The 23,446-nt window shown below is 46.2% G+C and overlaps 1 protein-coding gene across 1 annotated transcript in view; it reads right to left on the bottom strand.

Annotated features, from left to right (window-relative positions):
- Nucleotides 1–3,557: 3,557 nt before the first annotated feature.
- Nucleotides 3,558–23,446, bottom strand: part of TMEM132E (transmembrane protein 132E) — a 117,982-nt gene continuing 98,093 nt past the window's right edge. Inside the window, 9 exon segments of the mRNA XM_051992415.1 lie at nt 3,558–5,604; nt 5,607–6,051; nt 9,025–9,216; nt 9,501–9,783; nt 11,465–11,670; nt 15,024–15,167; nt 16,165–16,357; nt 16,819–16,965; nt 19,495–20,437. Coding sequence (XP_051848375.1) covers nt 5,000–5,604; nt 5,607–6,051; nt 9,025–9,216; nt 9,501–9,783; nt 11,465–11,670; nt 15,024–15,167; nt 16,165–16,357; nt 16,819–16,965; nt 19,495–20,437 — 3,158 coding nt within the window. The 3' untranslated portion in view covers nt 3,558–4,999.

The following is a 23,446-nucleotide window of genomic DNA, read 5'->3' as shown; positions in this document are numbered from 1 at the left end:
TCAGCTAACTTTTATCTGACCTACTGGAAAGGGAAGAGGAATTATTTTTTGGCCACTGGGTTTTGGTGGTATCAACAGGAAATGAGACTCGGGTCTTATAAAACGGCAAAGAGAGGATGAGCAAGATCAGAATGGCAGTGCCTGCAACATTCCCAGGATGAGAACCAGATAAAAATATTTAACAAAATCAATGATAACACAATAGAAAATAGATGATGTTAATAGGTGATTTTTCTAAGTTAATATACAGTTGGTAGAAATCTTTATGTGTAGTTTTAGTGGTCCCTCTTTTTATTTAAGTTTAATACTACTAGTTGGAATGGCCTCTTAGCTCCTTTTCATTAGCTACAGACTTATAATCATTAGATTTATCACAGGGTTATATATTTGGAGGGGCTAGAAGAACTCTTGAAGCCCCACTCCTAAGTTGTTGAAGGATCATAAGATTACAGATTTAGACCCTTCTTTTTATTTGAGTTTAACATCACTAGGTGAGATGACCTCTTAACTCTTTTTCATTAGCTACAGACCCATGATCATTAGATTTGCCACAGGGTTATATATTTTTTTGGGGAGGGGGCTAGAAGAACTCTTGAAGATGAAGTCCTGAGTTGTTGAAGGATCATAAGATTACAGATTTAGAGCTGGAAAAGAACTTACAACCCATGTAGTTCAACTCTCTAATTTTATAGTGGAAGAGTACAAGTTTCAGAGAAGTCAATCAACTAGCCTAGGGACATACAACTTGTTAGTGTTAGAGAAGGTGTCATGGGTACAGTCCTGAGTTGTAGAGGAGCTATTGTTGTGATAGGGTGGAACAAGTGTCCACAATGATGGGTGCAGACTATAGTGTTAAAGAAACATCTTTCCCAAGTTCCATACATGTAATGGATTTGTCATCTCTGTTCCCTGCCATAAGTGTCCTCTCCACCTGTGCAAATTGTAACCCATTAAATTCTCTCATCCTGCACAGTTCCCCTTTATTCCTTTCTGGAAATCTTCTCTGCATCTACTCGTCATTCTTTTTATCCTTTAATATTTTATGGCAAGCAACAAACAGTCCAACACTTGGGCTATCTACTTGTTGACCCCCTGCTCTCCACCTTTGATGCACGAGTTTACTTTGGCTTTGGAATGTATTTTTGCTTTTATGTTGGCAAACAGAAGTATCTGCCATCTTATGTAGATCCCTTATGGGTGGGTGAGTGGATCTTGACGTGAATTGTGCAAGATGAAAAAATGGATCGCAATCTACATTGGTGAAGGGAGTGCCTACCCAGGAATATCAAGAATCACGGAAGTATCGGTATGTCTGCTGTTCTTCTAATAACTTCCAATAAAATAATGAAACCTCCCCATGAAGATTTAAAGTTACCCTGAGATTAATCCTTTCCTGAAATTCAACTACATTAACAATGAAAACATCATCTCTAAAAATGATTCCACTCTACAGTCTCATCGGAACCTCCTGCCTGGCTCACACCATCCCTGGACACTCAACTTTTTGGCTTAAAAGAATTGTCCCTGATACAAATTTCCTAATGGGGAGTAAGAGTAAACAATGATGAAAACAAAGCCAGTAGAAGCTTAAACGGCAGAATAGATGGCTGTGTCAATAAGACTAATACATATTTTCCTGGCACAATTAATCACAAATGGAAAGTGGAATAACATCCCCTACATGTGTGACGAAGCTGGCAACAAAACTATAATACCAAAGCAAAGTTTGTTCCCTTGAGGGTCTTTGGGTTTCTGCAGATGTTACTTTGATTTATTTATTTTCTTGATGATGTTACTTTAGACTCCTTCCAATGGGGGCTCAGAGCCCAGGAGAGAGAAAGTGCTAGGACATATCTGCCTGTTTTATTTGGAGGTCAAACTGAACTATTCTGAAGTATGTGTCACAAGTTCATCTGTGCAAATTCACTAGTTCCTGGGATGTATAGAATCACAGAACTGGAAGAAAGCCTAGAGACCTTCTGGCCCATCTCTCCCCCATTCCTTTTCATTTTATCGCAGAAATCAAGACTGCCAAAAGGGAATGAGTTGCCTATGGTGTGATAAGTGACAGAGCTGGGAACTGAACCTAAACTTTAAAAAAAAAAGGGTTTCCATCCCAGAGATAATGTTGCACATCATAGGGCCAATCACTGTAGTCCTGTAGTCACTCCTGTTTGTTCATAAACATGAGAGACCCTCATTGGCAATAGTTCTCGGACTCAGGATTTCCAGTCAGCCTCTGGGGAAGACAGTTGATAACCAGGCATCAGAAAATGGAATGGAATTATTTCCTAGCCAGTGGGTTTGATGGAGGGCAATAGAAAAAGTGACTTAGATCCTTTAGGGGCTCACCCCCAGCCCTCCTCATTCCATCCCTTGGAAAGTAGATTGACTTATAAAGAGAAGACCAACTATTCTGATTGTTCAGAAATATCACAGTAGAGACCAGATTTCAAAGGGAATTGGCCATGGAATGAAGTTAATAAGACCTATAGTGTCAATCTCTAGCAGTGGTTTTCAACTTGGGATCCTTACACTTTTTTTGGCACTTTATTTCAAGATTTCCTTAGTAATATATTAGTAGTATATTATTTTATAGTTAAATTATTCTTCTTAGATGGGGTCCAGAGGCTACCCAAGGGTTTCATGACATTAAAAAGATGAAAACTCTGTTTTTCAGACTTGTTGCATGGAAGCCTGGCTCATGCCCTACCTCTTCAAACAACTTAAGAGAAAAACTCTTCTTCAATGCAGAATTAAGGGAAATCAGGAGAGGGAAGTCTGGCAGGTGGTCGGTGAAAGCAGCTTACTTTCTTAAGTTTTAATCAAATTGATAGGCAGTGGATATTGTCCTTTTTCTCAAAGAGGACCCAGATGGCATCCCTATGTTGGGGTCAGAGAACAGTGTGTCTGACTGTGGCTGCTCAGAGCTCTGGAGGCTGTGTGAGCATTTTGGGGTGGATTCTCTGACTTTGCATATCTCATGTTTCTTTTGAGCTAATTCGATTCTGTTTTGCTCACAGAGCATGGAACCTTCTCTGACGAGGGCCCGCCATACTGGGCCACAGTTTCCCGTGTCACTCGATCGATCCCAAACTTCTTAAGAGAGACCTTGAGAATGCCTTGTCTCTCTTTTTCTGACCATCATAAAAAGCATGATAGACAGTGAAGAGAGCACTGAGAACTTTGAGGCAGAATGGTTGGACTAAAATCTTCCCTCTGATACTTAATTATATGATGGTGAGCAAGTCACTTAACCTGCTGAGGTCTCGGTCTTCTCATCTACAAAATGAGGGGGTTGGGCTACGTGGTCTCTGAAGCCCCTACCATCCTTGCTCTGTAGTCCCATTTTCTTTTCCCCCATTATCTGTGTCCAGTTGCACACTGGAAGAAGCATTAGTAAGTAGTGTCTGCAGACCTTCCCAATCATGTGTGTCTTCCCTTCCCCTCACCCCATTTCTAGTTGAATTTCCTGTATCTGGGAGGAAGGGGGGGTACATGATCACACGTGTGTGGGTGTCTACAGAACAAAACAGAACCAGGTGCGAGCACATCTGTTCTCCGGGTCCCTCTGCTCCAGCCCCATCCTGGTCTCTTCCATTTATTTATTTAAGAAAAATCAGACACAGTGGTGGGTTAGAAACCCAAATGGAGAAATCACATCTGAGAAGTCACATCATCCAAACCAGCTGTCCCGGGGAGGGGGGGCGGGGTGCTGGTGCCCTCAGCTCCCCCCTTAAAGACAATGTGTCTCCTGGTGCCCTCAGACCCACCCCATGGGGGTCTCTGTTGGCGGAAGGGGAGAAAGGCAGCCTCTCCTAGCGCCTCGCTCACCCTCCCACCCCACCCTGGCCCACCCGGAAAGGGGATAAACAGCTGGCAAACCCATGACAAGTGGCTAAGGCGTGGTGAAGACCTAGCTGAGGAAATCACAGGGTTAGAAGAATTCACTCCTAACTGGGAATTAGAGGGCGGTGAGTGCCCTGGGGTTGGGAGCAGGGGTGAGACGTTGTGGGAAGCCACAAGAGCGTGGACAGAAGGAGCTCCCCTTTTCTCTCTTCTCTGCCTTTTTCCTTCACCCTTTCTGGGTCAGTCTCATTGCCAGCGCCTCCTCTCTGGGCCACAGATTTCCAGGGTGGAGGGGAATGGGTGTGGACAGAGCAGACACTGCCACCACAGCAGTTCCCTGCCCCGGGCCTCCACAGGAAGGAGGGTATGGGCAAGGCGAGGGTGCCGGAGTCGGGCTCCAACCTTGACCCCCTTCTGCTGACTCTTGTGACCAAGAGCTCCCACAGGGACTCCCATAAGTAACATAGGGAGGTTCCCAGCTCTGAGGAGGGACTCCCTAGGGATGGAGTCTCCCAGACTATCAGGGGCTATGACTTCCCAACCCAGCCCCAATTCTTCAGCTCTGTAGCTCCATCCCTCAGGAGGGCTGGGGGGAGGCCCCTCGTCCCCATCCTCAGGACAGAAATCCCTGAATGTAGGTTTGAGAAAAGTCATTGTGCAGCTTGGGGAACGGGAAGGAGGAGAAATGGGGGACGTGGGAGGAGAGGGAAGCAGACCCCAAGGAAGGGATGACCCTGGGAACAGAGAAGCTTGGGAGGGGCACACAGGGCAAAGCCCATGGTTCTCTCTCCTTCTCCTAACTCCTTTTTGTCTCTCTTGTCTACACACTGCCTCCACTCTCTGGGGAAAAAAGAAGCATTAGATTTTAAAAGGCAGTGGAGACACTGAGAGAGGGAAGATAGGACCTCTCCTCCAATGCCTTCCTCTGGACTAGTCCCCCAGAGGGAGAACCAACTGCAAAGGGAAGGGGTCCAGGCTTCAGAGCCAGCCCTGACCCAATGCTGGGAGATGGGGAGAGGTTAGGATTTATAAAACCCAATCCAACAAGGCCCAGAATAAGCCCGGGAGGCTGAGGCAGACTCTTCCCGGAAAAGCAGCTGAGTGGGGCCAGGGTGGAGGCTCAGGGTAGTTGTGGGAGGGGCACACACATCTAAGCAATCTCTTTGATTCTGCGGATGTAGTTGTGCAGGTCCTGGGGGGCAGCCAGCGTGCCCCCTGCCACATCTGGGCAGCCCCATCTCAGGTCCTCCTCCTCCTCCTCCTCCCCCGCGGGCACTGAGTCATACGCTAGCTCTTCAGAGGGCATTGTGGTGAAAGTGGTGAACTTGACCCTCTTGCGCTTGGACGTGGGAGAACTGGCCGGGTCCTCGGCCTGGTCTCGGGCCGAGCCCCCCGAGCTGCCGTCCCCTCTCCCGTGGACTTGACTCTGGACACTGGTCTGGGAGCTGCCGCTGCTGTGGTGGTCCCCGTGGCAGCAGGCGGGCACGGCCTCCAGAGGGTTGCCAGCCGGGGGAGAGAGCTCACCCTGGGCCCTCAGGGGCTGCCCGTTGCCCAGAAAGACCCAGTGATGGGAGTGGTCCATGCTGGTCTGGCCCTCGGGGGGGATCCTCTTGTGTCGGTATCGGAGTACAAATACAATGCAATTGATGAGGAAGACGAGGATGGCCAGGCAGAAGACCCCTAACAAGGCGTACATCCCGATCTCCAGGTCCGTCAGCCCCCGGGGCATCTGGGTGAAGCCGGTGGGGATGGGGGGAAGTCCTCTGTCGGAGTCTGTGGGCCGGCGGTCCCCGGCGTGGGTGGCCCCTGAGGGGAAGCAGTGCCCGGGTAGCCGGCCCCCATAACTTGGTCCTCGCCGTCTCCACCGTCCCCTCCTGGGCCAGGCTGGCTCGGGCCTGGGTAGTCATAGGTGGGGTCCTCTTCCTCATTCCCAAAGTGGACTCGGAGCCCCACGGCTGCTGTGGCCAGGATGCTCTTCCTCTTGGATTTCTGACAGCTCTCGGCAATGGTGAGATCGGCCTGGAGCAGCAGGCCTTCGCCCTCAGCCTCGGCCACCACCAGGGGGAAGGCCCGGTCCTGGGTCACGGTGGCCACCCGCTCGTCCCGGCTGCTGACCAGCAAGGCGTAGTCTCTCGGGCTGTACAGGGACAGTGGAGCTGTGGTTCCGTCGCTGTAGGACAGCCAGAGGCTCAGGAGGGCTTCCTGAAAGAGGGCAAGCAGGGGAAAAGGAAGGCGTCATTGTTAGGGCATCTCTATCTCTATCTCTATCTCTATCTCTATCTCTATCTCTATCTCTATCTCTATCTCTATCTCTATCTCTATCTCTATCTCTATCTCTATCTATCTATAGATCTATCAATCTTAATCTATATCTATTTATATATCTATGGATATGTCTATCTATAGATCTATCTTTTTTTTTTAAATTTTTTATTTAATAATTACATTATATTGACACTCATTTCTGTTCCGATTTTTTTTCCCCTCCCTCCCTCCACCCCTCCCCTAGATGGCAAGCAGTCCTTTATATGTTGGATATGTTGCAGTATATCCTAGATACAATATATGTTTGCAGAACCGAACAGTTATAGATCTATCTTAATCTATATTTATATATCTATACCTATATCTATATCTATCTAGATATATTTACCTATCTTAATCTATATGTCTATAGATATGTCTATCTATATTTATATATGTCTATCTATATCTATATCCATCTATTTAGATAAATATTTACCTATCTAAATTTATATCTATCTTATTCTATATCTATAGATATGTCTATCTATATCTATTTAGATATAAATATATTACCTATCTTAATCTATATCTATATCTATTTAGATATAAATATATTACCTATCTTAATCTATATCTATATCTATAGATATGTCTATCTATCTATATCTATATATGTTTATCTATATCTATAGCTATCTATTTAGATATAGATATATTCACCTATCTAAATTTCTTTCACCTATCTCTATCTATCTATATCTATTTATTTAGATATAGATATATTTACCTATCTTAATCTATAGTTATATCTATAGATATGTCTATCTCTCTATATCTATATCTATCTATTTAGATATAGATATATTTACCTATCTAAATTTCTTTCTTTCTTAATCTATGTCTATTTATATATCTATAGCTATAGACATGTCTACCTATATCTATAATCTATATCTGTATATGTCTATCTATATCTATACCTATATCTATATCTATGTAGATATCGATATATCCACCTATCTAAATCTCTATCTTAATCTCTATTTATCTATCTCTATCTATATATGTCTCTCTATCTCTATCTATATATGTCTCTCTATCTCTATCTATATATGTCTCTCTATCTCTATCTATATATGTCTCTCTATCTCTATCTATATCTAATATATCTGGCAGCTAGGTGACTTGGCAGATAGAGCTCCGGGCTTCTTCCTGAGTTCAAATACAGCCCCACCCATTTACCACCTGTATGATCCTGCAAAGTCGCTTAACCATATTTACATCAATTTTCCCATCTGTGAAATGAGCGGGAGAAGGAGACGGCAAATCACTTCAGTCTCTTTGCCAAGAAACCCCAAATGGGCTCACGGAGACGCTGCTAAAGTGACTGAGCAATCACCCCCGCCGCCATCTTTAGCGATCTGCCTTATCTCCAGCCCCGCTGTGTGCCTTAATATGCTCAGACCCCCGATGCATCCTAAGGACTTCTGTATCTTACAACCACAACCTTAGGATTTACAGCCTTTCTACCGGCCCTGCGACTGAACTTTTCAATATGTTGTCTCTTTCAATGGGAAGGCAAGATCCTCGAAAGCAGGGACTGCCTCACACTTTCCGTTTGCATGCCCAGCAATTAGCACAGTGTTTGACTCACCTTAAGCAATTAATAAATGATTTTTCACTTGCCCATCCGTTCATTGAAAGCCTTTTCTCATTGCATCCCCACCTCCATTTCTCCCACCCCATTATCTTAGTGGAGTTCAGCTCAAGTCTCTTGTGCTCCAGAATATTTCCTTGTCTGGCTTTGGAGAATTTCAAGAAAAATCTGTTTTTACTCCCCCTTGACATATCTAGGGGGCTCTTATTATCTCCTCTGTTTTCTGGCCCAAGCCCTCCTTGGCCTTCTAGCTTACACCTAAATCATTGTGAACTCCGTAGAGATATCAGACCTAAAAGGGATTTTTACTTTTTTAAAGAGTAGGAATCTGAGGCCCTCAAAGAATAATTCATTTGCTTAAAGTTGCACACCCCAAATAACTGTAAACTCCATAGAGATATCAGACTTAAAGGGATTTTAGAAATAACTCAGTCCAACCCCCTCATTTTAAAGAGTAGGAAACTGAGTCCCTCAAAAAATAAGCCATTTGCCTAAAATTGCACATGAAGTCAATGCCAGAGGCAGCAGCAGAACTTGAATAACCTGAATCCACTGCCCAAAGGTTCTTCCTGTCTCACTTACTAGCTGTGGGACTCACTTAAATTCTCTGGGCCTCAGTTTCCACATCTGTAAAATAGGGATGGTGGTCTTCACAACGTCTGCCTGGACTCTTCCTCTAAGGTGGTCCTGAGATCCCCTGCTCGATGCTAGAACTTGCTTAGCTTTTCTGCATCAAATTTTGATTCCCCCTCCCTCTTTTTCTTTTTTCCTGCTGCTACTGGATAGGGAGAAGAAGGAAGCAGTTATAGTTGGGGTTTAGGAGTTGGATGGAATGAGGGCACCTGAGTGTCTGGTCCTCCAGAGACTTGGGGACTTATTTTTCAGGTTTGCAGAAGGATGGATGGCTGGACTTTCCATAATGAAGTCTTTTTTTTTTTTTTTTTTTTTTCTTTTTTCCTGAAGCAATTGGGATTAAGTGACTTGCCCAGGGGCACACGGCCAGGAAGTGTTAAGTGTGGTAAGTGTCTGAGGCTGGATTTGAACTCAGGCCGGTGCTCTATTCACCATAATTCAGTCTTAAGCCAGCCAGGATAGAGCAATGGGGTGAAGGGGAGAGTAGTTCAGCTCCCCACGTTTGGGCCCCGCGAGCCAGGAGGGAGCGGCAGGGGAAGGGTGAATAAAAAGCCCCCTGCAGTTGCCCCAGTTGGCAGAGGCTGGGAACGCGTCTCTCAACAGTGCTTCCCTTCCCTTCCAATTCTTCTCTCATTCACCTGCTTGAGGAAGCTGAGGGTCTGCTGGGCCGCTGTAGTAGCCAGGATGGTGTGACTGTTCCCAGGGCTGGGGCGGAGGGAGAGGGACAGGCTGGCCACCACCTGGCCTCGGAGCTCCGTGATGCTGACCTTCTCCTCTGTCACCGTCACCATGGTCTCTCCCAGCACGGCCTCCGTCAGCGGGGACACAACCTGGGGGGGAGGAGGAGGAGCTGGGATGCTGTGCCCCCAGGCCCAGGGGAGTGGGGGGACGGGGCGGGTGACTCCCAGCCCTCCCAGCTCCAGCCCTTTCCCTGATCTCCATCTCCCCCCCAGAAGGATCCCTCTGTGGCTACAGGTCATGGCTTCAGAGCCGAGAGCCAAGAACGGGTATAACAGAGGGATGGGGCCAATGGGAACAATGAGGGCCTGGGCGCTGGAGGCAGCTTCTGGAGAGTTTAACAGGAGGTTGGTGGAAAGCGGGAGCCAAGCCCTACCTTAAACGGAGTGGTCCCAGGCTCCAGGCCAGCCAGAGTGCTACTGTCCACCAGCTGGGCCACGCGGGGGTCGCCCACCCTCATGAAGTCACTGACCAGATCGGTCACCTCCACCAGCCAGTCCGGGCCCAGCATGGTGACCACCTGGTCAGTGCCCTCGGAGGACGTGGTGTGGAACTGGGTGAAGACCTGGAGGGTGGAGTGCTGGTACTGCAGCGTACAGCCCCGGTTCTGCCGCCTCTCCTCCTCTTCCTCCTCCTCGTCCTCACTCTCCCTCGCTGACCTGGGCATGAGCAGGTAGAGAGTAGGGTTAGGGGGGAGCCTGGGGCCTCCAGCCCCGTGTTTTATCTCTGTGTTACGAGGGGGCAAATGCACGTGTACATGTAGTGTGCACATGTGTGCGTGTGTTTGCGCTTGTGCACACGTGTGTGAGTGTGTAAGTGTGGTAAAGAGGAAAGGAAGCAAAGGGGGCAGGGCTCGCCCCATCAGACCCTCCACATATTCTGCGATCTCACTTGCCTGAACTCCAGAGAAGGAGAACTTATTGTGTGGGGGGGTGGGGGGCTGGCCCCTCTCCCTCCGGCTCTCTGCTTCTCCCCTACTCTATGAAGTATCCTACTTGTGAGATGCTGTCTCCTTCCCCTCCCCCAGGCGTTTCCAGGGTTGGACAAAAGGGTTTCTGAAGCTCCTTCAGGCTATAAATCTATAATCCCATGTTTCACCTGCCCCTCCCAACCATAACCCTCTTCTCTTGTTTTTATTTGTTACTCCCTTTTTTCACCTAAATATTCCAGAAAAACACTCAAGCCAACATCCTCTACTTCAGCCCCATTATCTGAGGAGCCCAGCATCTCTCTCAGTATGTGAGACAGAGTAGTCTTCCATTTGTAGTCAGGAGAACAAGGGTTCAAAGCCACTGACTAGTCACGTGGTCTTGGGCAATCACTCAACCTCCCATCAGTAAAAATGATGGGTTTGGGTTATTTATTCTCCACTGCCCCTTCATGTCCTGTGAATATTACTTTTTCCTTTTCTTTTTCTGACCTGTTTTCATATTCCTCTCTCTCTCTCTCTCTCTCTCTCTCTCTCTCTCTCTCTCTCTCCTCTCTCTCTCTCTCTCTATGTCTCTCCCTGTCTCTCTATTTCTGTTTCTCTCTTTCTGTCTCTGTTTCTCTCTCTCTTTCTCTGTCTCTCCCTATCTCTATTTGTCTCTCCCTGTCTCTGTCTCTCTTGCTCTGTCTCTGTCTCTCTGTCTCTCTCTATGTCTCCCCCTGTCTCTCTATTTGTTTCTCTCTTTCTGTCTCTGTTTCTCTGTTTCTCTGTCTCTGTCTCTCTTATTCTGTCTCTGTCTCTCTTTCTCTATGTCTCTCCCTGTCTCTCTATTTCTATTTGTCTCTCTCTCTCTCAGTGTCTATGTCTCTCTCTGTCTTTCCCTGTCTCTTTATTTCTGTTTCTCTCTTTCTGTCTCTGTTTCTCTGTCTCTGTCTCTCTTATTCTGTCTCTGTTTCTCTGTCTCTGTCTCTCTTACTTTGCCTCTGTCTCTGTTTCTCTTTCTCTATGTCTCTCCCTGTCTCTCTTTCTGTTTGTCTCCCTCTCTGTGTCTCTCTCTGTGTCTCTGTTTTTCTGTCTCTCTCTTTCTCTCTGTCTCTGTCTTCCTCTCATCTTCCTTTCTTTTTTTTTCTGTTACTCCTCTTCCATCATTCTCTTTCTTTTTTCCAATCTTTCTTTTGAAGTTTTCCACCCCAGAAGTTCAGAGTGGGTATAGATAGATGTGACCGTGAACATCAATATATGTGTAAGTGGAAGCTTGCTCCTGTGTATGCACAGGAAGTGTGTGTGTGTGCGTGTGTGTGTGTGTGTGTGTGTGTGTGTGTGTGCTGGTGAATATGCTGGAGGCTGAATATGGCACCCAACAAAGCCCACTTGGGAGTGGGAGCCTGTGTCCCCAGGCCCAACGCCTGTACCTTCTGTCGGGGAGAATGGGTACCCTCCAGCCCTTCACTTGGCTGAGTCGGGCATCGGAGAGCTCAATGTGTAAGGGTAGTTTGGGGACCCAGACAGTCATCTCCAGGGGGGCGCTCAAGATGTCATATCGGAAGGTCACTCGAGCATTCATGGAACCCCGCGACTCCTTCCCACTCACAAACACATAGTCACAGCTGCTGGACACCTGTAGGGAAGGGAAGTGAGGATGTGAGTTAGGAAACCTTGTTGGGCTGTAAAGATCCTTGACTGGGTCTTTGGACCCAGTGGAAAGAACGGATGACTTGGCCGTGAGGAGGCTGGAGAAGGGGGCTGCTAGAGATAGAAGAGGAGGGCTGGAGAATGGTTGAGGCAAAGAGGATCCTGGTGGAGAGGGGGCAGAGCCAAGGGCCCGGAAGGAGAAGCCCCTGCCCGAATAAGTTGGTGTAGTAATATCTCCACAGAGCATGAGCTCATGACTACACTGGCTGCTCTGGGTCTTCCTGTCCATCTCCTCATTCTCCAGCAGGCAGATGCCAAGGGCTTAAATGTCCCCAAAGGGCCGCTCACTACCCAGCCTGATGAAGTCAGGGACGGGCTCACCGACTCCATTGCTAGACTGATTATCCACAGGACAATGGAACGAGCTTTGTCTTAGGAGTGAGAGGACCAGAGTTCAAATACTGTGCACTCTGGGCACGCCAGTTCTCCAGGTCTCAGTCTTCCAATTCATAAATTGGAACGATTGGACTGGCCGGTCTCTGATGAACTGGATGGTCACTTCCAGCTCTAAAGGTTTAAAAGTGGGATCACTGCCTAGGAGCTTGAAACCACAAGAAACATCCCCTCAACATCTCCCACAGACCACGGGAGTGGTCTCAAGGGGACCCCCAGATGTGCACCAGCACACCCATGTTCTACAGTCCATAGACACAGGCGGAGTGTCCATGGGATGGCAGCACAAAGCAGGGAGAAAGAAGTTGAGCACTCTTCCAGCCTGGGTTCAAGCCTGCTTCTGATTCCTACTGGCTGGGTGACTTTGAGCAAGTCCAATACAGTTAAACTGAAGAGAAGGTACTGATGTAGAAAGAGTCTCCTCTCCTAGGAGTTCCCCCTCTTAATGAAATCATAAGTGTAGTAGCCTTCCCTAGAAGGGCCTGGCACATAGAAGGGCCTTTATAGAAGTTCATTGAATTGAATTAAAACACACAAAAAAATTGAATAAAAAAACACACATAAAATTCATTGAATTAAAACATATACAAACATGCATCTGAACTGCCTTGGTTCACATATGGGCACACGAGAGTCTGCTCTGCTCCGGACCCCTTAAGATATAGATCATCATTGTCACAGTGCTTGGAAGAGGGGATGCTGAAGTAGCACATTTCCCCATTAAAAGTCAGTGGACTAAATGTAATTTGAAGCATGGTATTTTCATCTTTTTTATTTGTTTGCTTACTTTTTCTTTCTCATTTTTTCCCATTTGGTCTGATTTTTCATGTTGTACAAGAAATATGTTATTATTTTATAAGTTTTATAAGGACAAGAAATATGGACAAGAAATATGGGAATATGTTAAAAAAAGATTGTATTTATTTAACCTGTATCAGATTTCTTGCTATCTTGGGGAAGGGAGTAGTAAGGGAGGAAGGGAGACAAAAATTGGAACTCAAAATCTTATATAAATGAGTTCTGAAAACTAATAAAATATTATTGAAGGAAGGGGGGAATGTCTGTGAAGAACCTTCCAGATCTGGGTGAATCACATTGTTAAAAAAAAAAAAAACTAATTCTATTCCCATCTCAGAGAACTGGATCCTTGGATTGGTTGCTGGAGGGGCTGGGGGCCAGGGAGTTCTAGCATCCAAGATCCAGAGGAATTAATTGGTCTAATTACTTCTCTTCTGGGCTCCGTGGCCATGGATAGCAGTCATCTCAAGAAATATCTCTTGGAGACAAAAATCCGGTTTCTGAGAGCATGAGGTTCTCTACATTTGAGCTGGTTTAAGGAAAGTTGGCAGTACAGTGGATAGAGCACTGAATCTGGAGTCAGTAAGTCCTCTGTCCAAATCTGACTTCAGACACTGACTATTGTATGATAAATTACTAAACTACTCTCTGCCTCAGTTTCCTCATCTGTAATATGGCAATGCTAATAGCACATACTCAGAGGATTGCTGAGGATAAAATGAAAAAGTATTTGTAAAGTTATAAAACTTGAAAGTGTTATATAAAATGTTAGTTTGTGATATGATCCTTCCTAGAGGCAGGAGTCTGTGTAGATGGCATGAATTACATAGAAAGAAATTACAAAGAAAGAAATAAAATACATAGAAAAAAGAGAGAAAGAGAGAGAGACAGAGAGATAAACAGACAGAGACAGACAGAGAGAGATAGAGAAAGGAAGAAAGAGAGAGAGAAAGCACGAGAGAGAGAGAGAGAGAGAGAGAGAGAGAGAGAGAGAGAGAGAGAGAGAGAGAGAGAGAGAGAGAGAGCGAGCGCAAAGGCAGAGTGAGAAGGATGAAGAAGGAATAAAACCCCACAGCTCCCCCTTCTTCTGTTCTCCTTAATGCTGAATTATTTACAGGAACAGAAAACAGATCCAGCCATGTAATCTTTTGATTTATGGAGCCCGCCAGGAACCCTGACACTGTAATCATGGCTCTCTGGCTCCCCAGGTAAGAGGCCTATGCCAACTTCCCTCCCCTCGCTCTTCCTCCGTTTCTCCACTTCCCCATTTACTCCTTCCATTCCCCACCCCTTCCCCTGCTTGCCTCCAAGCCACTTTCCATACTGGGCAAGAAGGGATAAATCAGGGGGCTCCCCTGGAGGCAATCTGACAAATGATTTATCACAAGCTGGGCCTCCTACAATCCTGGAATGCTGAGGACAGGCTATATCGACGATAGTTTTGTTTAAAGTAAGCAGCTTGAGGTATTTATGGCTGGATCAGGGATGGAGGGATGGAGGGATACAGATGATCACAGCTTTATAACTAGAAGGGACCTTAGGGGTCATTAAATCTAACTCTCATTTTGCAGATAAAGAAACTGAGTCACAAAGAGATTGACTCTGGATTACACAGCTAGTAAGGTGACTGGAACCAAGTCTTCTTGAGCCCACATCCTTTGTCCCATCTATTGTAATGTTGGTTTTATAAGTTAAGAAAGGAGAATTCTGTCCTTCTATATCTACAGTAAAAAGTTCTCTTCAATTATTCCCTGAATCGGTGCCAAGCCATCTCTCCTCCATTATTCACATATCTAAAAGGTCACCTCCTCCAGGTAGCTTTTCTAGACTCATCAGAACAAAAACATGCCACCAATCCTCCCCAAAACAAAACAAACCCCCAAATAACAAAACCAAATAATCCCCCCAACTTAAGACAGAGCACATGAAACTCTCCTCCTTCCGTCCTTCCCTTTCCCCACTGTGATGCTGTTGGGTCATCGGGTACCCCAGCCAACATGGATTTGTCCTTGAGTATTAGTGTGGCTCAGGTCCCCTGCCACTGGGATAGCTGCTCCCTTGGGGGATCTTGAGTGACACAGTGCCCACCTTGATGATGTCCTCATTGTTGGACTCACACTCCACCAGGGCTGAAACATCCAGGACCACGCCCGTCACTTCAATAGCAATGACCTTGACTGGTATGGCCACTGTCCGGCCAGTCAGGATGGCTGTGTTGATGATCTCGGTGTCCTGTGGTGGGAAGAAGGGAAAGAGACAATGTTTAAATAAAAAAAAACAGGTTGTCATGGCTCTATCAAGACCTCAACTTACTTCCTCTGTGATCTTGGAAAAGAAAAGTATCAGTCCTCCTCAGTGTCCCTTTTAAGTCTTCTCCCCCATCTTCAATGTTCCTCCCTCCCATTCTTCATTCCGGATGGGCAGCAAATCAAGTGTGTCTATCCTTGCACCAACATGCAGGTCCAGATTCACAAGCAAACTCAGATACACACATCCTTAGGTGCGCAGTTCTCAGTAAATTGTATCACTGAGGTGTCCTAACTATCCTAAATTATCCTCTTGGATAATTGTTGAACTAATATTAAACATCACTCTCAGGTATTGTCTCACAAGTTCATTCAGGCACTCTGATCCTTAGTCCCTTTAACTTCCTTCCTCTTCATTTTACTTCTGTTTCTCTGTCTCCTGCTTCCTCCTTTCTCTCTCTTACCTTTAAGGCTGTCCAGTATAACCTTCTAATTTTATCAATGAGGAAATTTAGAACCAAAGATTAAACGGTCTGCTCATAGTTAAAGAGGTTAGTAAGTGGCCGAGTCAGGATTTGCACTCAGATCCCTACCTCCAAATATTCTTCCCTTTCCACTGTACCACATTGCCCCTTATGACATGTATGCACCCATAGATACATAATCATATGCACATAAATGCACACAAACATTGGGGAGTGCTTTACACAATCATATAAGTACATTGACTGATCAATCAATTAATCAGCAAGCATTTATCAAATACCCAGCACTATGATCAATGCTATGGATACAAAGGCAGAGATGAAACAGTCTTTGCTCTAATCATCAGGGAAAACAAAGCGGACATATGCAATTGCGTATGAAACACGGCAGGGGACATTGGCAGCCCAGGGTCTCCATGGAGACCTCTATCATTTAGGAAAGGGCATTATATACACAAATTCCCTCACAGCCAATCTGGCACTTGGGATGTGTCTCACCATGGCCAGAGGCAGAATCGCCTGCACATCCCTCTGGATGACGGTCAGCTCAGTCACTGCCCTCTCTAGATCAGGCAAGGGACTCCTGCCTCGGTAGTCGATGTGCCACATGATCCGACGCTTCACGGACTGGCTGGTGAAGTTCTCCATCTCAAAGTCCAGCTGCAGGATCTCCAGGGGTCCCTCGCCCTCCCTGCTAGAGAGGAAGGTGGTCGCCAGGATGATTGAGCAAGAAGGGATGGGTGCCATTTTTCCTTGGGGGAATGGGGACCCAGAGAGCAATGTCACTGCTAGCAATCTCCCTGATCCTTGACAAAGACTAAATAATTGGAATCTTTCCCAATCCTGCTCCCCCATGCCCCATCTCCAGTTCCTGGCCGTAAAACTTTCCCAGCTCTCTAATTTTCCAGGGTCTAAAGTATTCATCCCCACTGTTCCTTCCCTTCTAGCTTGTGTCAGAAACAGGAGCTTCTCTGTTGGCAGCAAGGATCTCTGGCTCTTCCTTATCTGGACTTACTTTTTTCCCTTCTAAAACTCCTTTCCCACTTCTACCTGACAATTCTTTCCTGCTCTCTTCCCTAACCTCCCCCCAGCAGTGGGTGCAGGAAGAGAAGGGTGGGCAGGGGGACCTCTCTCCAGGAGTTCAAGACTGACCTGGGAAGTAAAGGGGCACTTTGAGTTCTGGACACATCCACGGTGGCGGTGGAATGCTTTCCCCCAGTGAGCAGCTCTGATGTCACCTGCCACTGGCCACTTCGGGCCTTGGTGCCCAGTAGGGTTACTCCTTTCTTGGCCTTCACCCTGTGGACGAAAAAGGGGCTGGGGGTCATGCTGGGGTGCAATGCTCCTTCCAATTCCAGAGATCACTAAGCAACACCATCTGCCAGGTAAACCTAGTCTAAGGCACGGTGATGAGGGCAGGATAAGCTAACTCTCTCCTTTGAACTCAGAAGTGTTTTCCCTCTGCCTGGGGGAAGACAATCCAATTAGCTCCTTTGTGGAGGGGAAGCTCAGGGAATCTGGGGTACTCTCAGCTCCGAAGGTTCAGAGGACTCGCCTTCTTTACTCACCAGTCTGAGGTTGGTTCTGATGAGCTTTCTCACTTTCTCACACTCAGATGTTAGCGACTTGTTAAAGCTGACACTTCCCCGAGGGAGTCTTAGTGGTAATTCAATTCAAACAATATCCGCTAATCACCTATCGAGTTCAAGGCTACTCTACCAGTTGGTTCAGGGATGAATAGGGCTCATTTCTTACCCTCAAGGAGTTTATAATCCTATTAGGCTAAAAAGGAGAGGGTAATGCTTGATCCAAAGATTGTGGTCCTTTGTCCTGAGGAGGACCAGGGCATCAGGAAGATGATGCCTTGACTTGAAGATGAATTGGATTTAAGGGAGGGAAGGCTGTGCAAAGTCAACAGCCTCATTTTTTCCTCTGAAACCACCTGGGTGCAATGTCAGATATAGATCAGGATGATGAGAGATGGTCCTGGATGCAGTGGCAGTTGACCCAAAGGAGTGAATTACTATATAGGTGGGATCTCAGACAAAGAATTGGATGAGGAGACACTTTTTGAGTGTTGGGAGAATGGAAAAGGAGCTTCCCTCTATTCCTCAATGTGTACTCTTCAGTGGAAAGAGAATTGATGCTGGAGACAGAGAATGTGGTTTTAAATTCTAGCTAATTGGTATTGTGCAGAAAGCTCCTGGCTTGGAGTCAGGAAGCACCAAGTTAAAATAGAGCTTCAGAAATTTCCTAGCTATGTGATCCTAGGCAAGTCACTGTTTGCCTCAGTTTCCTCAACTATAAAGTAAGGAACAGCGCTTACCTTTTGGGGTCATTGTGAGGATCACTTGAGATAATATTTGTGAAATACTCAGCACAGTGTCTGACATACAGGAATCACTTAATAAATACTTACTCTTGGCCATTTACTACCTGTGGGATGTTAGGAAAATCACAATCTCAGTTTTCTCATCTGCAAAACCCAGAGATTGAACTAATGCTTCCAATGTATCTTCCAGTTGTAATCTATGATCCTCTAATTTCATGTAGACATCCTTTTGGGACTGTGATCTATTCATAAAGGCAGTTCTGATTGGGTTTCCATTATCTGGAGGCCTCAAAATTTAGGAAGTTATGATTTGATGGGACTATATTGACCTGCAATGCAAATGAAGCTGTTGAAGTGCGGATCATGCACCAATGGATCTTCAATTTGCTGAGATACTCCCTGGGAGAGGTGCTGAATCTCACTCTGGAAACTAAAGCTAAAATCTACTTATTCTCCCTTCTCCTTTAGGGACAAGGAGATTGTTGTGACCTTCCACTAGTCCACTCTGACAATTGAAGTCAATGTAATCAACCTCACAACTTCCCAATGGTACTTAATGAATATGGAGAGAGGGTGTGACCTTGGCAGCTAATTCACCTATTCGAGCCTGGGAGAGGCAAACAGGGGGGAGTTTTCCAGACTTTTCCCGATCAACTTTACAGACCCCAACGCTCACCCCTCTGGCCTCCTCCAATTCCTCCATTAATAGGCAACTAGGAGACTCAGCAGATAAAATGTTGAACTTGAAAACTAGAATTCAATGTTAGCCTCTGACACTTATTAACTGTGACGGTGGGCAAGCCACTTACACTCTCTCTGGCTTAGTTTCTCCAGCAGTAGAATAAAAATAAAACATCACTAGGGCTTTGTAAAGATCAAAAAAGGGAATATATATATATAATACTTTGCAAGCCTTAAAGTTCTATATTAATTTATTATTATCATTATTATTAATTAGTGCTAATGTCTCTCACATTCCTCAGTCTGGGTTTCCTTTCCTTAGCCCAAGCCTTCCCCCACTTTTTCTTTAGTAACCCTGAACAAAGGGGCAGGGGATGGGTCTATGAGGTAAGTGGGAGAAGTAGGATAATCCCCATTATACAGATGAGTACACTGAAGTTCCAAGGGTGAATTGACTTGCCCAAAGTCAAGTTAAGGGGTGAAGCAAGGACTGGAACTCAGCTCTTGAAAGATCAAGCCCAGTCTTTCCTAAAGGTAACAGGAAGGAGGAGACATTAGGTGAGCTGGACCTCTGTTGGTTTCTACAGCTCTCTGGAGATCAATATTTTCTAAATCAAGAGGACAGAAGGACTTACCTGTATTCAAATCCTGCTTCTGACACATTAAGTAGGTGACCCTGGGCAAGCCTCTTAACCTCTCTGAACCTCAGTTTCCTCATCTGTAAAATGAGGGATCTGGGCTAGTTGGCTTCCAGGGTGGCTAAATCTATGCCCCTAGGACTATGCCCTGAGTCAGGGATACCGCATCCCTTGTACCTGAGGGTGAAATGTTCAACGCTGGGGCTGGAGGAGGAGGAGGAGTTGGGTGCCAGATAGAGCAGGATGCTTAACACCTCCCCGGGTTTCAGGGGTCGGTCTGGGAGGCGGATGATCAGGTTACTGTCCAGCCGGTGTTCCTGGAGAGCCCGCCTGGGCGGAGGGCGGAAAAGACTGATGCTACCTATTCGGAGCAGCGGGTACTGGGTGGGGCCCTCGGCCCGGGCTCCTCCCCCGCCCCGGCGGACCCCCTCCCCGCCACAGCCCCCGTTGGCGTCTGGGGAGTGCAGTCTATAGTAGAGCTCGGCCTGCTGGCTTTCCCCGCCAGGCTCGGGCTCCAGGCCTTCCGGAGGCTTGCGCCGGGCAGGGGGTGGTGCGGCCGGAGCAGGCGGTCCGAACCAGGCCAGGGGCAGCTCGGCCCGGACCAGGCAGGTGGCCAGGCCCCCGCTCAAGCGGCAGGAGCTCTTGACTTCGTGGGCGTTGCGGAAGGCGTGCAAGCGGACGCAGGGCAGTCTCTCGGTGGCCCCGAAGTCGTCCCAGTCCCGGCCGGCCACGTAGAACAAGACCTGGGCCACGGGCTGCGAGGCCGGCACCCGGGGGTGCACTATGAAGGCCCGCACCTTCCAGTTGACCGTCAGCCTCTCGGGGATGTCCAGAGTGCTGGCGGGTTGCAGGAGTTCCCGGGCCAGGACCTGGCTGGTGCTGAAGGGCCCCAGGGACACGTTGAGGATGGGCAGCTCCTTCGTCTGGAAAACTACGAAGGGTTCGGAGCGCTGGAGGGCCCCCCCGCCACTGCTGTTGGCTGTAGGCGGCGGCGGCGGCTGCACCTCTCGCAGGAAGAAGGCCAGGCGGGTGTGGGACAGGCGGTAGCTGACTGGCAGCACCGGGGCTGCGGGCGCTTCTGGGGGCATGGGCGTGGCCAGGTGGGCAGAGCGGCCGGAAGCTGGCAAGATAGAACAGAGAAAGGCAATCAGCGAGCTGCAGGCCTTTACCTCCCACAGTCCTCGGCCCCCTGCCCACCCTTCCCCCCCATTCCCCGACAAATACGTCAAACAAGGTCCCGTCTCCTTGTCTCTGGAGAGCCCAGGATCCAAAACAGACTCCGGGGGATTCTTTCAGTTACAAAAAGCATTAGGACGCGGGTGTATAGCGCAGAGAGAATGAGAATCAGGGAGCCAGGAAGATCTGAATTCAAATGGTCTTTCTCGTACTGACCCGGCAAATCATTGAATTTTCCCAAAGCTCTAGGCCAAAGCTATCGCGACAGACTGTGGAGACTGAGCAAAATCTGGCCACAGTAAAAGGGATCAGATATCTCATCAAGATTTAATTCTTTAAGTAAAAAAAACAAACAAGCACATCCATCTCATTAGTATGCAAATTTGTGTTGTCTTTAGCAAACAGTAAAATTATATGTACGCCCGAGAATTGTTTTAAATACATTTCTTTATGATTTATTATCAGTAAATTTTGATTTGTATATCTACTTTATATGCCTATATATTGAGAATCGTGAAAAAATTTTCAAGTGAAAAGGAACCGTGAATGGGAAAAGTTTAAGGAACTGTGTTCTAGGCAAGTTTTTTTTTTAAGCTTTTTATTTACAAGTAATTTTTCAACATTGACCCTTGATAAAACCATATGTTCCAAATTTTCCCTCCTTCCCCCCCCATCCCCTCCCTTAGATGGCAAGCAGTCCAATACATATTGAATACGTTACAATATATCTTAAATCTAATATATGTATACATAGTTATAGTTATCTTGCTGCACAAGAAATCGAATCAAGAAAAAAAAAACTGAGAAAAAAAACAAAATGCAAGCAAACAACCACAGAAAGAGTGAAAATGCTATGTTGTGATCCACACTCAGTTCCCACAATCCTCTCTCAGGGTGTAGATGGCTCTCTTCATTACTGGACAATTGGAACTGGTTTGAATCATCTCATTATTGAAGACAGTCATGTCCATCAGAATTGATCATCATATAGTCTTCTTGCTCCTGGTTCTTAGGCAATCTTTTAAGACTAAATTTCAGAAAAGATGCTCACTTTCACTCGTAGAGCAAATCCCTTCATCGGGTGTGTGTGTGGGGGGGGGGGGAGGGGGAGTTAGGTTGTTTGCCTGGACTAAAGAAATCCCGGAGCCACTCCCTGTCCTATGGAAGGCATTATTTTCACTCTAGTTAAACTAATCGTTCTCACACCATCAAACTAAGCATACAAGAGTTTCCTAAGTAATCAGATCTGCAAATAGCAGTGATTTAGAGGGTTTGGGTTCCAGTTTTGGCTCAGTCACTTATTCCCTGTGTGACCGAGACAGATTCAGTGAAGGCTTGATTAATGTTTTCCAGAGATGCTGGAAGATAGCAGGATAAGTCCCAGAGAAGCAAAAGAGATTGCCAACACCATGTTCACCGGGAGACTTACAAGAGAAGGTGGGAAGTATTGCTGAGAATGCTGCTTAAAGTATTTTCTAACTATTTACCCGGCATTTCTATTTTAAGTAAATCATCTCCTTTTGCAAGATTTATATAACATATGGCCTATAATTAATGTTATCTGGTTGGTGGGAGAGGTGTTCGGAGAGGGGAAAATAGGGGTTTTTTAACAGCAGTCTAAGAAGATCTGAACCCAAACTGGCCACAAATAGTGAGAGGTAACATAAAGGGGTGTTACACTTACAAATGAACAATTTCATTTAAAAAAAAAATAAATCCTTCTCCTAAGACTCCAGAATCTTCCTCTTTTTCGGGGCTCCCAGCACTTGGACTTTAAAGAGCTAAAAGAAATGCTTATTTTTACTGTCATTTAGGGACGATGTGGGAAGGCCATTTCCCCCACCCCCTCTCCTCCCATTCACTTCCAGCCTGTAATTGTTAAAGTAGATTGATTTCAGTAGTTCAAATCAGAAAGACCCAAATTCAGATGCATGTAAGTTGTGAGACCCTGATCAAGTCTTTTAAGCTCTATGTTTTATCTTTTATTCCCATTTTACAGCTTCTTCGTGTATAAAATGGAATACTTACTTTATGGGGTCCTGAGATCAATTGAGTTAACACAGAAATTTGCAAATTTTAAAGCGCTATACGCATGTAGATATATGCCACCCAGTTTTTTCCTAGAATTTGGCCCTTCCACATGATCAGTTTAATGGCCTTTTCCTTTGAGTTGAGGCTTGGCTCTTTGGCAAGGTCAATGAGCATGGATGGGCAGGAGTAAATGGAAAAGCAATGATTTCTGAGATGAGAACAGTGGGCGTCCTCATATTTGGGATGACTCGGGAGAGTCTGGGGAAATGGACTTGAGTTGGGGGAATCATGAATGGCATGGAGCCCAATTAGGAACTGAGCCCTTAAGTATCCACTAGGGAACTCAGTCCAGCAGGCTAAACACCCTGAGCATTGGAGCATTTTGCATCAGAGCACCCCGTCTTAAAAACAGCTAAATATAAAGCAAAGGAGTTGGACTGTGACCTCTTGATTCTAAACTCTAAATTCTAACCTGTTTGGGAAAGATGTCTTCATTGTGAGTATAAATGCATCTGAAACTGGAGTTGGTGTGAATCGGTCCTCTGTGTGTGTGTGTGTGTGTGTGTGTGTGTACACAGCAGGTTAGGACAAATGGGGAAGGAGATTTAAAAACTTCCAATCTAGGCTGTGCTGATAGATGATTTCTTTGTTCAGCTTGACCCTTGTCTCTTGACTGCTGCTTTTGGTAACATTTCCAAGGCTGAATTACTTGAATGAAAAACACATATAAAAGACATGTTCTCTCATTAAATAATTCAACCACCTTTTATTAGTCATCCACTATATCCCTACCCCCAAGAGGCTTAAATCCAGATGAGGGACAGCAAGAACATAACTCTTAATAGTATTAATAAATGAAAAATAATTTGAGGAACAAGGATACATTCTGCTCTCCTCCCGAGTATCCTGATCTGATGCCCAA

The sequence above is a fragment of the Antechinus flavipes genome, chromosome 4, assembly GCF_016432865.1.
Source record: "Antechinus flavipes isolate AdamAnt ecotype Samford, QLD, Australia chromosome 4, AdamAnt_v2, whole genome shotgun sequence".
Classification (NCBI taxonomy): Eukaryota; Metazoa; Chordata; class Mammalia; order Dasyuromorphia; family Dasyuridae; genus Antechinus; species Antechinus flavipes.
This window is presented reverse-complemented; position numbering and strand designations above follow the sequence as displayed.